Source organism: Trichechus manatus, unplaced genomic scaffold (assembly GCF_000243295.1).
Source record: "Trichechus manatus latirostris isolate Lorelei unplaced genomic scaffold, TriManLat1.0 scaffold00099, whole genome shotgun sequence".
Taxonomy (NCBI): domain Eukaryota; kingdom Metazoa; phylum Chordata; class Mammalia; order Sirenia; family Trichechidae; genus Trichechus; species Trichechus manatus.
Window position 1 is genome coordinate 5,575,283 of NW_004444035.1, and position 13,236 is coordinate 5,588,518.

General features: G+C 39.0%; 1 protein-coding gene across 1 annotated transcript in view; it reads left to right on the forward strand.

Annotated features, from left to right (window-relative positions):
• FGF20 (fibroblast growth factor 20) overlaps positions 1 to 11,002 on the forward strand; it is an 11,354-nt gene extending 352 nt beyond the window's left edge. Inside the window, exons 2-4 of the mRNA XM_004382809.1 lie at positions 1,279 to 1,424; positions 7,993 to 8,096; positions 10,528 to 11,002. Of these exons, the coding sequence (XP_004382866.1) occupies positions 1,279 to 1,424; positions 7,993 to 8,096; positions 10,528 to 10,773 (496 nt within the window). The 3' untranslated portion in view covers positions 10,774 to 11,002. The remainder of the gene's footprint in view (positions 1 to 1,278; positions 1,425 to 7,992; positions 8,097 to 10,527) is intronic.
• Positions 11,003 to 13,236: the final 2,234 nt, after the last annotated feature.

The following is a 13,236-nucleotide window of genomic DNA, read 5'->3' on the forward strand; positions in this document are numbered from 1 at the left end:
GGCACCCACGGGGCGCGAGACAGGGCTGGGGCTGCCGGGCGGGCGGCTCCGGGGCACCGAGGACGTTCCTGCCCGCTGGCCGCCGCCGTCGCCAGCGGGTCCGGGGGTGGGAGGAGAAAGGGTGGGCGCGCGGGCGGGCCCTGCTCCCCAGAGCCCTTCCCTTCCTGCGCCTGGGACACCCAGACCCCGTCCAGGAATCACCGCCTGCCCTCGCGCCTCACCTGCGGGCGGGCTTTTGTTTTTTAAACGCTTGTGTTTCTCCTACTTTCTCGCGCGTTTCCCGCAGTGCCGTCCACTTTACAAAACTTCACCCCGGGAAGCACCCCGCTCCTTTAGACATTCCCCACGGTTATGGAGTTGATTCTCCACCCGCGACTAATGCTCAGGGGTCGCTCTTTCACCGGGTGCCAGCGTTTACGTGTCTACTTATTGCGGTCACTCCGACTCACAGCGACCCTAGAGGACAGAGTAGAACTGCCCCATAGGGTTTCCAAGGAGCAGCTGGTGGATTCGAACTGCTGACCTTTTGGTTAGCAGCTGTAGCTCTCAACCACGGCGCCAACAGTGTCTACTTAGAGAACTGTAAACGTTCACCTGCGGTGGTGACAAATTAACCCTCCGTGGGTACCGTCGATACCGTCAGCTTTACCTGGCGGCAGTTCTTTGCGAACCTAGAGTTGTATTTGGGTGATAAAGAGAAAGAAAGAAAAATAAATAAATAAAATACCGAGCATGCTCAGTCCTTCTGGCCAAGATCCTCTTTAGAAGCTGTGAAAGCTGGAAGCCGCGATGTTGGTATTGACCACAGGTAGGAGGAAACGGGGAAGTGAAAGAAGATATGGGTGGGAACACAGAGGAGCGCGCTTCAGAGTCCCTCAGGCAGTGCCTGAGAGCAGAAGGGGTTAAAAGAAAGAAAGAAAGGAAGGATCCTTAAGGCAGTGTCCACTTCAGACAGCGGACTGGAAAATCGTAAGGCCTTTGCTGTTTCTTATTTCCCAACTAGCCATTGTAACTAGCAAACCCCTCACCAATGTGAGTCTCAGTTTTCTTGTCTGTACAATTAGGTGATCACTTGAGGTTGCTTTGCCTTCTAACATCCTAGGCTCTTCCGCGGAGAGAGACAGTATTAACCTGATAACCCTCTCGAGTGATTTTATCCTGAAACCTTGTGACGTCATTGGAGACATACATTGTATTTAAAGAAAGATAACGTTTGCTTGTCAGCAGCAATGAGAAAGGGGCCAACAGTGTTCACTTTCGTTTCTCTTCCTTCCTTAGCGCTCTGGAATTCCTGGAGAATCGCAGCTCTGAAAGGCCCTCTTATCTTGTCCTCGCCCCTTGTTCCTCTACTTCTGTTCCTTTTTGTCCACTTGTAAGACTCATTAAAACTTTGGCGAAGTATAAATCTCAGTTTGAAGGACATTGTAAACTCTAGATGTAGAAATGACCATGTGGTGGTCATTCGGCAGCACTTAAAGGCTTAGAAAATTAACGTTTTTCAACCCATGTGTTTGCCGCTTCCACTGACCTCTTCCAAGCTCCCATTGAGTATGAGCTGAGAGTGTCATGACCTAGCGGCCAGCCTGGGGTCACTTTGGGAAAGCGGTTTTTTAAATTGAGGAGTCTGAGATTCTGATTCTAAAGAACTTTGCTGACACCAGGTGGCTCAGTTCTCGTGCCTGTAAGAATGTACTCCACTTACTACAGAAAAAAAAAAAAACCCCTACAGCTCCCAGAAAGGTTTAGGAATGGACACGTGTGTGATAATGCCTATAGATAGAGCAGGTAGAGGTTAAGCTTAGGTGATATTCAGGTACTGACCCCCTCCATAACACACGGTATAGCACTGGAAATTCTGTTTTTAAGACCCTTGTAATTCAGCTGTAATCTTTCCAGTGACACCAATTGTTTCTTCAGCTTTGAGCCTTTCTATAAGACTGACCCTATGGGAAGAGATTAGTGAATACCTGTACATTTAATAACGTTCTTTTACTTGGTATTCAGATACTGTGCATCAGAATTACCATCTTGCCAGCACAATTTTTGCAAAAAATTTGTATCAGTATTTGGCAGTTGGAAACATGTGACCTAGACTGATTTTATGCTGCTTTAAGTCACTCTATGGTGGGAGGTTACGTATCTGAACAAAACTGTCACTGTTAAACAAGGGCAAGATAGCTCCTTATCCGTCTGATAGTCTTAAGGAGTGAAGAGTCTCTTTGCAACGCACTACAGTGCATCCTAGTGGTATTTGCTAGCTTAGACGTTGTAATTTACTACAGTGTGAGAAGCAAGTTGATAGCCAACCTGTAGGACACATGCTCTCTCTCTGTTTGCCTCCTGTTGCTAGCACAGCGATCATTAATTATGAAATTATATTGCTGTTTTTCTTTTAAACTGGTGTCTGTGTCATGAAAGTAAACTTTGAGAAAGTTCAAGAATGGCTATTTGAGATGTTAAAGTAAATAACATTTTTGATAATTTTATACTAATTTGGCCATGATTGAATAAACACATTCAGAATACTGTATTTTTAAACTTTAAAACCATACCAGTAGATTATAAACAAAAAGGTTTCAGTGAAGTTAAAATATAATTTCTTATCTGAGTTAGCTTTGTATTTATGAATAGAGTTTTTCGGCGTAGTAGTATATAGAAGTAAGAATTTACCTAATATGTAAACATGGAATCATTACTTTAAAAAAAAGTGTAGCTGGAGATCAAACATATTCCTTTAAAGGCTTTGCCTTTATTCTCCCCCTTTCTCCAGAGATTTGTCTGATGTGGTTGCATTGTGGGTTGACTCACCTGTTTATTATGATTTTTAAAAAGGCTGGCTTTGAAAATGATACCAGAAAGACAAAGTACCTCCAGGTCTTTTTATGGGACACTGGGCATTAGAAAATCTATCTAAAATTGGTGATTACCTCTTAAGGAAAGTTTTTTATGTCTACTCTTTGTAAAGGAATTAGTTAGTTGCCACCTCATCTTATGAATAAGAAAGACTTGTCAAATCTCATTTAAGAATCAAATGATTACAAATTACTATGTGGTATACTATTTCCATGAGGAGAAAAAGGATCCGAATTAAAAAGTGTGGCTAAAATCTTTAAGAAGAAGACAAAAAACACATAACTTTTTCCCATCAGCCCTCACGAGCCACTGAAAAATTATTTACGCCTGGTTGTGTATCGGGTTTTAGATGTTGTTTAATAAGGTTGAAGTTATTGAATATAATTATTCTAAGAATGTGTTTAATCTTTTTTACTTTCTAAAACTACATAACTTTTGACAAAATGACACCATTATTTTAAGATGAAAATTGAAGTATGGGTGGTTTATCATTTAGTTTTCCAAGAAAAATGGTTACTTCATGAGATCTGTTGTATAATTAACTTCTATGGAAATTAAGCTTTTATTTTACTGTTCTTGAAAACTCATTCTATTATACATTCTCATCAGTTAATCGGTTCTTGTTCTTTGAAAGTCCAGAGCATCTTAATGTAAATCAGATACTTAAAGGGGCTTCAGTTACGTGTCAGCTATAGTGTATACTTGTCAATTGGGATGTCACATTCAGCACAACCTGCAGTCGTCACACGTTTATATCCTGGATGAAATTCCATTGATACGTTTTTTCTGCCAATCGTATTTGGGGCCTATGTGTTTGTTTCTATCGGGAATCACTCACTAATGAGCTTGGAAGGGAGTTGAATTCTTGTTTACTCTTCACCTCTATTCTTGCCATCATGATGGCTGTGCTATGGAGTTTGGGTCTTCTCTGCTATATCTTATCTTCTCAGTTAAGGAGGCTGACTCTTTCAAGCCGCTTATAAACTATTTATAGGTTTCCCCTGCTATCTGAAAGTAGTGTGTTCCTATGAAACTTTTCATAAGCCAAAATGGCATAAAGTGAAAAAGCAATTACCATTAATTTATATGGGAAAAAAATTCGAGTGTTCCCAGATCCAAAAAACAACCTACCAAATCATACCAAATAACACGTAAAATCTAAGATAACACTAATATTAGTAAAAGCAGGAATTATATGATAAATACACAGCATATATAAAGTAGTATGGAAAGAGATGATGGAGCAGCTCAGTATCAGTTAGAACAAGGCCAGAGGCTGACTGCAGAACAGACCATCAATTGCTCATATACAAGTTCAAGATGATGCTGAAGAAAATTAAAACAAATACACAAGAGCCCAAGTATGACCTTGAGTATATCTGAATTTAGAGACCATCTCAAGAATAGATTTGATGCGTTAAACACTAATAATTAAAGAGCAGATGAGTTGCGGGATGACATCAAGGACATCATACATAAAGAGAGAAAAAGGTCATTACAAAGACAAGAAAGCAAGAAAAGACCAAACTGCATGTCAGAAGAGACTCTGAAACTTGCTCTTGAACATAGAGCAGATAAAGCGAATAGAAGAAATGATGAAGTAAAAGAGCTGAACAGAAGATTTCAAAGCGTGGCTCTAGAAGACAAAGTAAAGTTTAATAATGAAATGTGCAAAGACTTGGAATTAGAAAATCAAAAGGGAAGAACACACTCGACATTTCTCAAGCTGAAAGACTGAAGAAAAAATTCAAGCCCCAAGTTGCAATCTTGAAGGATTCTATGGAAAAAATTATTGAACTATGCAGGAAGTATTAAAAGAAAATGGAAGGTATACACAGAGTCACTATACCAAAAATAATTGGTCGACATTCAGCCATTTCAGGAGGTAGTATATGATCAGGAACTGATGGTAATGGAGGAAGAGTCAAAGCTGCACGGAAGGCATTGGCGAAAAACAAGGCTCCAGGAATTGATAGAATATCAATTGAGATGTTTCAGCAAATGGATGCAGCACCGGAGGTGCTCACATGGCTATACCGGGAAATTTGGAACAGAGCTTACCTGGCCAACCAACTGGAAGAGATCCATATTTGTGTCCATTCCAAAGAAAGGTGATTGAACAGAATGTGGAAATTATCGAACAATATCGTTAATATCACACATAAGTAAAAATTTGCTGAAGATAATTCAAAAGTGGTTGCAGCAGTACATCGACAGGGAACTGCCAGAAATTCAAGCCACATGCAGAAGAGGACGTGGAACAAGGCATATCATTGCTGATGCCAGATGGATCTTGGCTGAAAGCAGAGAATATCAGAAAGATGTTCACCCGTGTTTTATTGACTATGCAAAGGCATTAGGCTGTGTGGATTATAAAAAATTATGGATAACATTGCGAAGAATGGGAATTCAAGAACACCTAATTGTGCTCATGAGAAACCTGTTCATGGACCAAGAGACAGTCATTTGAACAGAGCAAGGCGATACTGCATGGTTTAAAATTAGCAAAGATGTTTGTCAGGGTTGTATGCTTTCACCATACTTACTCAATCTGTATGCTGAGCAGATAATCTGAGAAGCTGGACTATATGAAGAAGAACGCAGCATCAGGATTGGAGGAAGATTCATTAACAACCTGCGATATGCGGGTGACACAACCTTGCTTGCTGGAAGTGAAGAGGACTTGTCCCGCTTACTGACGAAGATCAAAGACTACAGCCTTCAGTATGGATTACACTTCAACGTAAAGAAAACAAAAATCCTCACAACTGGACCAGTAAGCAACATCATATAAACAGAAGAGATTGAAGTTGTCAAGGATTTCATTGTACTTGGATCCACAATCAACGCCCATGGAAGCAGTAGTCAAGAAATCAAATGATATATTGCATTGGGCAAATCTGCTGCAAAAGACCACTTTAAAGTGTTAAAAAGCAAAGATACCACCTCACGGACTAAGGTGTACTTGATCCAAGCCATGATATTTTCAGCTGCCTCATATGCATGCGAAAGCTGGACAATGAGTGAGGAAGACCGAAGAAGAATTGATAGGTTTGAATTTGGTATTGGTGAAGAATATCAAATATACCATGGACTTCAGAAGAATGAACGAATCAGTCTTGGAAGAAGTACAGCCAGAATGCTCCTTAGAAGCGAAAATGGTAAGATTTATCTCACATACTTTGGACATGTTATCAGGAGGGACTAGTCCCTGGAGAAGGACATCATACTTGGTAAAGTGAAGGGCCAGCAAAAGAGAGGAAGACCTTCAACGAGATGGATTGACACAGTGGCTGCAGTGATGGGCTCAAGCATAGCAAGGATTGTGAGGATGGCGCAGGACCAGGCAGTGTTTTGTTGTGTTGTACACAGGGTTGCTGTGAGTCAGAACTGACTTGCCGGCACCTAACACCAGCAACATATTAAGTAGGAATAATGTATGTACAGCGATGCCACTCTTGCTGCTCGGGGTGCATGCTGCCTCTTTAACGGCTTACTGCAAAACAAACGCTGAATGCTGTTTCCGCTTTTCACCTTTTTTTTTTTTGTAAGAGCAAAAATTCTCTTCGGATTTCTTTCGTTTAGTAAAAACAGGTACTAATGTAGGTCTTTTGTAAAGGCGAAGTGGCGTAAAGTGAACTTTTGAAAAGCAGGTGATCCCTGTAGTCCTGTATCTTTGCTGTAAGACCCTGGATAGATAGTGCCAGTGTTCTACATGATCTCCTAATAGTTTGAAAAGCTCATTTGTCTCCCTACATCTGTTTCTGCCAGAGTGAATTAGGCTCTGGACAGAATAGAGTCTTCCGTATAAGCAGATAGCCAGGCTCTGTACTTTGCTTGTCCTTGGCAACATCACGTGGCCAAACAGGAACTTGTCTAATAAATCAAGAAATGACTTAAGAGCAAGAGTTAGGCTAAATGATGTGAAATGGATACATTTTTTACTGTTTGTAGGGCTTACGGGGTGCAGAGGTGAAGGCAGAAAGCTACTGAGGAAGGCAGTTGCAAGCATAGAAAGTATGTCTGTACTTCTGCAGCAGAGAGTCTGGGGGAAGAAGTAGACAAAAGCATTAGTCCAGAGGTTAGCGTATACAGAGAGAAAGGGTCACACAGAGGAGGGCCTTAGGGTCACACAGAGGGAGGCACTGAGGGTCACACAGAGGGAGGCACTGAGGGTCACACGGAGGCATTGAGGGTAACACAGAGGGAGGCCTTGAGGGTTTTCTTTTTTTCAACGATACTATATCCGTGTATTAAGTGGACAGTTTTTGATATTGGGTTACTTATTAATAAATGAAAAGTATTTCAGGAAGGTATTGATAGAAAAATTTGCTTGTATGCTAAATTCTTGATATTTGGCTATCATTTTTAATGAATTATAAAATCCATTTTACTTCTCTGAACTATACAATTTATTTTAAAGTTATATATGCCAGGAAACATAGCATAATATAAAATCTATGACGTCTTGGGAGCCCTGGTGGTGCAGTGGTTAAGAGCTACGGCTGCTAACCGAAAGGTCAGCAGTGTGAATCCACTGGCCGCTCTGAGGGAGAAAGATGTGGCAGTCTGCTGTAAAGATTACAGCCTTGGAAACCCTGTGGGGCAGTTCTACTCTGTCCTACAGGGTTGTTATGAGTTAGAATTGACTCGACAGCAACAAGTTTGGTTTTTGGGGGGCTAAGGACACCTCTAATATTGCTAATTGATGATAATAATAGCTTCCATTTGTTGACTGTCTGGTATATGTCTGTCCTAACCAATCCCTTGCAGGGAGGCATTTCACCTGTTTTTGAATATGAGGAAATTGAAGCTTAAAGAAGACAATGACTTGCCTAGTCAGCCTAGCTAGTAAAATGCTTGACTGGAATACAAATCCAGGTCAATCTGCTATAAGGTTTCATACCTTTAACATTATACCATGATGAACAATTTTTTCCTTTTTTTTTAAACCGATCTGTAAAATGAGAGGATCATAATGATAAAACAATTGTAATAGCACTTTTCAGTTTACAAAAGACTTTCACAGGCATCATTATATTTAGCAATATGGGTCTGCTACTACTGTTGTTTGGAAGATTTTTATTAGTCATATGCTCATTAATAAATACAAATCATTATTTTGTTTCCTGAATTCAGGTATCCTGGAATTCATCAGTGTGGCAGTGGGACTGGTCAGTATTAGAGGTGTGGACAGTGGTCTTTACCTTGGAATGAATGACAAAGGAGAACTATATGGATCAGTATGTATTTTTTTAAATTATTGTAATTTTTAAAATGTCTATCAATTTATATTAAAAATATTTACCAACAATGCATGCTAGAAGAAACATTTAAGATATACTTATGTAGAAATTAGAAATCTATAGCCTGCTGAATTTCCATGTGTCTGGGCAAGAGTATAATAACTCACTTTCATTTCTTTAACCCCAAACTATTACCAGTACTGCCTTTAGCTCTCTAATTTCTTCCTACCCAGTATTCTGAGTCTTTCTAGTTTACTTCATATTTTGATCATTCCAAGCAGTGACCGAGAAAAATGAGAATATTTTTTCCTTGCCAAGTCAGATTCTTTTCACGTTTACATTCACTTAATGCAAATATTCTCTAACCAGAATTATCTCCCATAGCCAACTATATATATATAGTAATTTACTTGCTGATTTTCCTGCATAGGAGAGGAGTGGCTAAAACCTGAGGATACTGTAAAGAATGGTGGAAAATGGCAACACCCCCAGTCCACCGTATCTGTGTCCTGATCATTATAGTAGCCCCGAGTAACTGGCAATGGGCGATTTTTAACTTGCCACTGAGGATGAGAGCACACCTGTAGGTCTGCTATAAATGTTCTAGGTGTGTGGTTGAAAGCAAACTTCTCAGGTTAATATTTCATCAATATGAGAAGAATATTTTTTCAAGAACAACAGAAGAATTAGAGAGTAACAGGATACTATAAAACTCAAAAGCAGTACAGTATAGATTATTCTGTTTCACTATGAACATTTTGCGTTTGTTCATGGTTGCTTATCTAGTTTTAAGAAAACTGAGAAGGTGTAAGTGTGTGCCATTGTCTTACCCGTCCTCCCACGTCAAATCCCTTGTTATAGCCAAAGTCCCTATAACTATTTCCGCAGAGAATTTTCTTTTTATGATTCAGCAGACGGCACTATCTGGTTGTTTATTTTTTTAAAAATTTCAATTGAGACCACAATACAAAGTTAGAATCTCAATCTACACTGGGAAAAATTGATCATAATATTGTGGTATGTAGACTAACATCAAGGAGCCCTGGTGGTGCAGTGGTTAAAGCACTCTGCTGTTAACTGAAAGGTGGGCAGTGCAAATCCATCAGCGGCTCCACGGGAGAAAGATGTGACGGTCTGCTTCCATAAAGATTCCCAAGAAAACCCATTGCCATCAAGGTGATTCTGACTCATGGTGACCATATAGGACAGAGCAGAACTGCCCCACAGGGTTTCCACGGCTGTGATCTTTACGGAAGCAGACTGCCACGTCTTTCTCTTATGGAGCGACTGGTGGTTTCAAACTGTCAGCCTTTGGGTGAACAGCTGAGAAGTTTAACCACTGTGCCCCAGGGCTCCCTCTATAAAGATTATAGTTGGAAACCCTGTGAGACAGTTCTACTCTGTCCTGTGGGAGCACTATGAGTCAGAGTTGACATGGTGGCAAGAAGTAACAGGTAGACAAACATCTGTCCTTTCTAAGGGCAAAACTTGTCCTTTCCAGGCTTTCTGTCAGCTCAGAATAAAGAGAAATGATATAGTGTATAATATCGTATTTGTACACAAATAACACATACTTTCTACATGTGTTTGCTAACCAAGCTCTCCCCTGCATGAGGTATTTTTGTTAGCTCCACTATGCCAATTTTTTTTTTTTTTTTACATTTTGCTGTAAAAAAAAATTGGCATAGTGGTGCTTATGGAAATACCTTGCAGGAGGAAGGTGTGGTTGACAAACTAGAAGGCGTAGGTTATTTGTGTAAAAATACGATAATCATAAGAGTAGAATTACAATGAAAAACATATATAATCTTCCTTATTCATGTATGTGTTAGAATAAAAAAAGCAACTCTGGTCTATTCCTTAAGATAATATATATTCCATCTTGGAAAGACAAATCATTGAGGTTTTACTACATTTACCTTAGTAGTAGCAGGTCCAGATAAAAATTAATCATGGGAAATGTATCATCAAACAATAAATTCATAAAGGAAAGATATATAATTTGAAGTGATGATTCTGAATTAGGAATTTGGATCTTAGCAAGGTCCTGAAATGTTCCAAGGTGACAGTAGAGAGATGACGTGTAGAACTTTGACATCTATTGATGCAACAAGATAAACGTTTTGTTGGTGATGGTGGTAGGAGAAAGATAAAATGGAGCATGGGAAAGTTCAGGATACTCATTAAATATTTGAAAATAAAATTGGGAATTGACATTTGACTTCAAGTTCTTTAAACTACTGTATGAAGTACCTGCTAGGAAGAATTCCAGGTAACATAACTAAAACAAAACAAAGCAAAAACAATTTAACATTTATCCTTCTTTAACAAGGATATTATTATAAGCAAAGACATAATAGAGTTTAGACTATTCTAAAGAAATTCTCTTACAAGTACTTTTTAATGGTAATTATCTTCTCTCTTTTAGGAGAAACTGACTTCTGAATGCATTTTTAGGGAGCAATTTGAAGAGAACTGGTATAATACCTATTCATCCAACATCTATAAACATGGAGACACTGGCCGCAGGTATTTTGTGGCGCTTAACAAAGATGGAACTCCAAGAGATGGTTCCAGGTCCAAAAGACATCAGAAATTTACACATTTCCTTCCTAGACCTGTAGATCCAGAAAGAGTCCCAGAATTGTACAAGGACCTACTGATATACAGTTGAAATGTGATAATGTCTTTACAGGAACACCAAAGCACAACCATTCTTTCTTATCACAATTTCCATGGCAAAAGTAATAACCCAGGAAGACATTCAGAATGTTATGGAGTCTATTTTCCACTGAGAGACTGAATTTGGAAAGAATACTGAGTAAAAACTACAACAAGCAATTTTTTTCTACTCGAAGTAGATCAAGATCACTCTTTATAAGTGGATGAAGTTCCCTTAGATATTCCTAGTTGATTGAAGCTGAAAATCTCCTTAACTGCAAATAAAGGGAATATCACTTAGCTAGCGGCTGGCGCCTCACCTCTCTGGATGATGTTTACTTTAAGAGTTACGTTAAAAATAGATACTTCGTGTTGAAGAGATGGATTGACTTAAATGACTGAGATTATTACTACGTAAATTCTGAAGACCCTGTAGGACTTTTGAAGGTTATGGCATTACACATTAAAAACCTGAGTGAACCTTGGACTATAAGACAAGCCACACCAAGATGGAACTTTTTTTTAAAGGACGGACTTATTTATACATTTTCGATTTGCAAATATTTATTTTATATATTTATTTATTAAAGAGTTTATTTTTTACTGGTATATAAAGATAATACAAAGAGGAAAAAACAAAAAACAAATATTCCTTTATTGTGCCATTACTTTGTTCTGGTGTCTCGGGCTGTAAAGAAGACATTATTGCAACACATTAAACGTAGAATAAGATCTTAAATTTCTTTTTAAAAATATAGTGTAGATTATATTTTTATGCACATCAGTTGTCTTCTGAATGTAACATTGGTCCCTTTTGACCTAGAAACATGCTTTATCAATTTGTATTGAATTCAACACACATTCAAAAGGGAATTAAACATTTTTATTTTATGGTTTGGTTTTATTGCTTTTCAGGTGATAGTTATTCTACTTATATAACATGTTCTAAAATTACAAAATTCTAAAAGCCCTAGGGGAAAACTTACTCTGGTGTTTAGGGAGCTTCTCATGTTGAAATTGCCAAACATTATAGCCAAATTATGTTTTTTTTTTCCTTGATTCAGTGTGACAAAGATCATTTCTTTTACTCACTACAGTCATACAGAGAATGTGTCTTTGTGGCACCACCATTAACAGTAGTAAGACCTCATCTACCTATCTGAGTCTGGTGTCTTTTTTATTATACCTTCTATTTGGTAATTTATTCAAAAAGTATTTATTAAATGCTACTATACACAAGTCACTGTGTGAGACACTAAGGAAAATATGATCAAGAGTCAGGTGGTCCCTGCATCATGGAGCTTAAAGTCTAGTGGGGAGACAGTTGATAAACATGTAAACCAACACATACCATAATTATGACTTGTGATTGTTCTATGAGGAAAACAAGGTTCTGATACAGAATAAAAAGAGAGAACCAATTTAGATAGGATGGGTTGGAGAAGACCTCCCTAAGGAGGTGACATTTCTAATGGGCCCTGAGGGATAAGAAGAAGCAAGCTATGGCAAGTGGAGGATAAGAGCCTTTCATGAAGAGGAAACAGAATTTGGTGACATAAGAGTTGCTATGAGTTGGCATTGACTCGATGGCAACAGGTGTAGTTATTTTTTTAAGGATTGCTATGAGTCAGAATTGACTTGATGGCAGCAGGTAAGGCAAGAAAGAGCTTTGTGGCTGGAGCTTAGTAAGCAATTGGGAGGACAGCACAGATGAGTTTAGAAAGCTATGTAGGTACAAATCCTGTAGGTTCTTCTGAAGTTTTATTTGCTGCTGCCCAGCAGTCATCAATGTCAGCACCTGTAAAAATAGCAATCATTGTGGGTGTGGTCATGTTAATGGTAGTAGCTGCTACCACTTGGAAGGGTCCCCAACATGGAGGTTTCATGTCCCAAGAGATGCATTAACCTCTTGTGCATTGATATCTATTACCAACCAGGAACTCACCTGAGCTTCAGTGTCCAGAGTTTTTACTGGAGTTTATTTAGTAGATATGATTGTTTGAATCATTGCCCACATGGTTGAACTCAATCTCCTGTCTGCTTCTTCCTTCCTGGAGGTTAGACTGATACCATGTGGTGGGTCTTTCTGGCATGGCCAGCCCCCACCCAACATGATCACCTCATTAGCATAAACTGTCAAGTGTGATCTGAAGTCCTCCATGAATAACAAAGACATTTCAATCACTGAGGACATTCCAAGGGTTGTCCAGGAACCAAGGACAAAGACCAAATTCTTTGAGTAAAGTAACTCTTCACTCCCCCAGAGAACAGCTAGTCTAGAACTCTTTCTTTTTTTATAAATTTTTTTGTGTTATTGGTGAAAGTTTACACAGCAAATTATGTTCCCATTTAACAATTTCTATACGTATTGTTCAGTGACATTGGTTACATTTTTCACTATGTGTCAGCATTCTTATTATTTCCATTCTGGTTGTTCTACTTCCATTAATCTAGCTTCCCTGTTCCCCCTATCCCC